General features: G+C 47.8%; 1 protein-coding gene across 1 annotated transcript; it reads right to left on the bottom strand.

The window, feature by feature from the left end:
• Positions 1-2,553: 2,553 nt before the first annotated feature.
• On the bottom strand, positions 2,554-3,504 carry LOC102462491 (olfactory receptor 52B2-like). Its single transcript, XM_006116468.3, has one exon. It carries the CDS (start codon positions 3,502-3,504, stop codon positions 2,554-2,556), a length of 951 nt encoding a protein of 316 aa, XP_006116530.3.
• Positions 3,505-4,619: the final 1,115 nt, after the last annotated feature.

Genomic DNA, 4,619 nt, shown 5'->3' with positions numbered 1-4,619 from the left:
TGGAGAGTAGGGTGAGTCCATGACTCTGGTTAATGACTGGTCAGGGTGACTAACTATCATCAGCCAGTGATCTGAATGAGCTATCTACTGCCATCTGTTAATCAACTGTAGGAAAAGGCTTCATGAGCAGACCTTATTTATATAGACCACCTCCTTTGCCACAGAGATCAGTAGACATACTTGCTGTGTCAAGGTGATCAATTTTGGCTCTTTTAGGTTGAAATTCACTTAAGACTTGGAGCTGGGAGAATGAAATGCTGTTATCCATATTGTATGATTAAAAGGTAAAAGACCTGAACTTAATATGACCTGGCTCAGGGTCTATCATAACTTGAACACTAAGCAGAGGATAGTGAGTCACATCTAACTGAAAGTCACAGAAGATGGAAACAGGTTTTATTTCTGGTATAGAGTCTATTTGGGAGTCCTCAATTATATCTGACACTTTACATCCAGGCTTCGTCTAGACTGGCATGATTTTCCGGAAATGCTTTTAACGAAAAAGTTTTCCGTTAAAAGCATTTTCGGAAAAGAGCATCTAGATTGGCACGGATGCTTTTCCGCAAAAGCACTTTTTGTGGAAAAGTGTCCGTGCCAATCTAGATGCGCTTTTGCGCAAAAAAAAGCCCCGATCGCCATTTTCGCCATCAGGGCTTTTTTGCGGAAAACAGTACTGTGCTGTCTACACTGGCCCCCTTGCGCAAACGATTTGTGCAAGACGGCTTTTGCCTGAATGGGAGCAGCACAGTATTTCCGCAAGAACACTGACGATTTTACATGAGATCGTCAGTGTTCTTGCGGAAATTCAAGCGGCCAGTGTAGACCGCTGGTAAGTTTTTCTGCAAAAGCAGATGATTTTGCCGAAACAGTTGCCAGTCTAGACACAGCCCCCAGTGTTTAACGGCAGAGCAGACTAGAATCAATTGAGAGTCTTTGTCTTGTTCCAGTGATCGCTCGAGCAAAAATCATTGATAAAATCTTGTGTAGAGTGACCTTGGACTTAACATGCAGGCAGTGTGTTGAAAGGCAGTGCAAAGGAGGTAACGGTAGTGAGGTACCATATTACTTAGTGAAATCATTGGTGCTGAAATCACAAAGGACTGGAATTTAACCACAGAACTGACACTCTCTTAACAAAGACTCCATTTTTGCTATTTAAAAAGTAAATCAATGTAACAGAAAACTGCAACTCTCTCTGGTAACTTTTTAAAAATCAAACTTTAAACTTTATTGAAATAATTGGCTAGTTTGCAATTGAAAATATTTGACCTACACTTAAGGCAACGGATTTAATTTCGTGTAAAATTTTGCATAATAAAGGATGGCATTTTTTTAAAAATGTTCAACTATCTTGATATACATTTTGATCAGATCTACTTCTGATGTGATATTTGTGTGTGGTTGTGTTTTGTTGTGTGGTTTTTTTTTTTTTGCTCAACAAAAAATCCTGGGGGACAGCACCAAAACGGTTTGAATTGAGCCCCGCACTTCTTAAAGCAGGCCCTATTCCCAGGCATGTGGCGATTTACTGCTGTATAGAAACGATCAGGCGAACAGAATTCCATGCACATCACACAGTGGGATGACCCTGAGAAATAATTTCATGTCCGGGAACTCTTACTATCCTGGAGGTACATACGAATTTGATCATTACTAGTCATCACTCATGCAAATCTGCTAGAACCGTTAGAGATCTAACAATTAGCAGCAGAGGATTCCATGGGGGAGTTTGGGGCCCCATGTTGTGAGAAAAATTGAAATGTTGGGCTTAAGTTTGTGAAAGAAATCCAGTGAAACAAAATGCAGAGAAGTTAAAATGGTGGTAGGAGTGGGGATTTTTTCTTTTTTTTTCCCTACACCACACAATTAGCCATTGGAAATTACAGCTATAAGGTGAGCAGGATACAAAAGAAATTGGCATTGAATACAGATGAGAGTATCCAAATATACAGTAACAAAGGCTAAAACCTTCCTGGTTCTGGGTATAAGGCAAACCTGTTGAGGTTTAGGAGGAAACTTTCCCTTGAACAGGATAACCGTGTATACCTCTGTGGCATTTCCTCTGAAGCTGCCAGAACTGGATACTAGAGACAGGATATGGACCTGGCAAGTCCCACATCCCTAGATATCTACCAGACAAAATCATTGCTTAACTGGAGTAATTTCTCATTGCCAGGACATGTGAAGTGGTGGAACACTTCACGGCATACAGAGATGTTCCATGCCAAACCAGGTGAAAGTCAGTCACTTGTTAGCATCTTAATACCTCTCTGTCTGGCATAAAGTGGGACGCATAAGAAAAAACGTCCCCTGTGGACTTCCTCTCAGACTAATGAAGCCTCCCTCTTTTGAGGGTATCATTGAAATGGATCCCAAATCCACCATTAAATGGTTCTCGAAGCCACATTGAGTCATCACACTGGAGTTGCACTGAAACATACCAGGAGCTGAAAATGTCTGTTCGGGTACAGGGAGCTAACGTGTTAACATCCATTTCTTGCCCTCTCTTTGCAATGTGGAAGAAACCAGTCAGCAAGTCGTATGGTTCTGGACTCAGAACCATTTCCCCTTCTGAGACAACACACAGACCATTTGTTCCCACAGTTTCTTGGTTTTCATCCCATAAACAAAGGGGTTTAGCACGGGGGCAATGAGCTGGTCGAGATCGGCCAGCAAGATGTGAATATGTCGAGGGACATTATGGCCAAAGCGGTGGGTTAACACGCTGAAAAAGGCTGGGACGTAAAATAGGAGGATGATACAGACGTGTGAGCCGCAGGTGCCAAGAGCCTTGAGCCGAGTGTCTTTGGTGGGCAACTTGAAGACAGCCCGGAGGATCAGCACATAAGACACAGCGATGAACATAAAATCTGCTACAATAGTTAAGAGAAACATTGAAAAGCCAAACCAGATATTGATGGTTATGTCTGCACAGGCCAGCCTGGCCACCCCGATGTGATCACAATGGGAGTGTTCAATGACATTGCTTGCGCAGAAGGGCAGCCGTTTGAGGAGAAAGACAAAGGGGACAACCAGACAAAAGCTTTTGATGACAATGGCCGTGCCTATTTTCCCAATGTTTGCATTGGTGAGGACAGTCGTGTACCTCAGGGGGTTGCAGACGGCGACGTACCGATCGAACCCCATGGCCAACACGATGGCCGATTCTGTAGCAAATACAAAGTGCATAAAGAACACCTGGGTGAGGCAGGCACTGAAGGAAATGGCCTTGGGTCCAAACCAGAAGATGGCCAGTGTGTTGGGCACGGTGCAGGTGGATAACAGTATGTCGGCCACCGCCAGCATGGAGAGGAAAATGAACATGGGCTCGTGCAGCCTGCGCTGGGTGGCGATGAGCAGGAGGAGACCACAGTTCCCCACGACAGCCACCATGTACATCAGCGTGAAGGGGATGGAGATCCAGGGGTGCCAGGGCTCCAGGCCCGGGATGCCGACCAGGACGAAGCTGAGGTGACTGAACGTTGTGCTGTTGGGCGTGGCCATGGGGCGCTGAGAGCTCCGCTTGGGCGCCGGGCCCGGCTGAAAGGAGAGACAAGGTCAGTGCTTGCTGGGCTCTCGCCGCCTCACACTCACTTCTCACTTCCAAATCACACCCTGCGTCCCTGGTGTGAGAGCTGCACTCAGAGCTGCTCAGGGCAGAGCCAGAGCTGGTGACAAGGACCTGTCAGGAGCTCACAGGTGACCACTAGACAAACCAGCCACAGAGCAGGCAGGGCCGGGCGGAGAGTCTCAGAGAGCCCAGCCCGTGAAGCCGGCCTCCCTCAGCTCCGGGACACACCTGGAAACAACAAGGGACAGTTCAGCTACTCAAGCTCCATGGTGATTTATTGCCCCAGCTCTGGCCCTGCTCCCTGCTTTGCCACTGAGAGACGCTGAACCCCCCAGAGGGCCTGCAGAGCCCACGAACACAGCGACCACTCAGAGGTGCCTCAGTGCAGAAAGGGGCACTAATGGATTTGGAGCCTGGGGACACAGGACTGGGCCCAGGATCCCAGCTGTGGCCGGACTGGCCCGAGACACGGCGGGGATAGAATCTCCCTGCACCTACGGACAGTCCCCGGCCATAGAGCCACCCGAGCGTGTTTGGCTCCAGCCCCGCGCTGGGGGCTGCTGTTCATCTGACCCCTGAGTCCTTGTTATTTCCAGCGCCCCTGGAGCTTCACACAGTGTTGCTTGGCTGGTAGGGGGGATCCATCCTGCTAACCCAGCACCCAGTCCATGGTCCACTGTGGCAAAAAAAATTCAGCCTCTCCCTGGTGAGAACTGGCCATCGCCGGGCAGAGGATCCTTCGGGCAAGTTAATCATTGGCTTTAATTAGCAAATTATTATTCAGTTACACCCTATATTTGAGAATGTCACCTGTCTGTCTCTGTGTGTCCATCTGTCTGTCCGTTCAAGAATGCCTCTGAAGTGGTAAGAACCAGGGTCACCCAGTTTCCTGGGCAGCCACTTCTTATCCTAAATTCAAAGTAAGGTCGGCGCTTTTCTGTGCCAACAACATTGGCTGAGCCTGGAGTGGGACTGGGTCTGAGCACACCGCACAGGAAAGAGAGAGACAAACCCGTCCCCTCTCCCCACTGCCTGGGACTGCCCAGAG

This window comes from Pelodiscus sinensis, chromosome 1 (assembly GCF_052426305.1).
Source record: "Pelodiscus sinensis isolate ZL-2025 chromosome 1, ASM5242630v1, whole genome shotgun sequence".
Classification (NCBI taxonomy): Eukaryota; Metazoa; Chordata; order Testudines; family Trionychidae; genus Pelodiscus; species Pelodiscus sinensis.
Note: the sequence above shows the minus strand (reverse complement) of the source record. Positions and strands in the feature narration are given on the sequence as shown.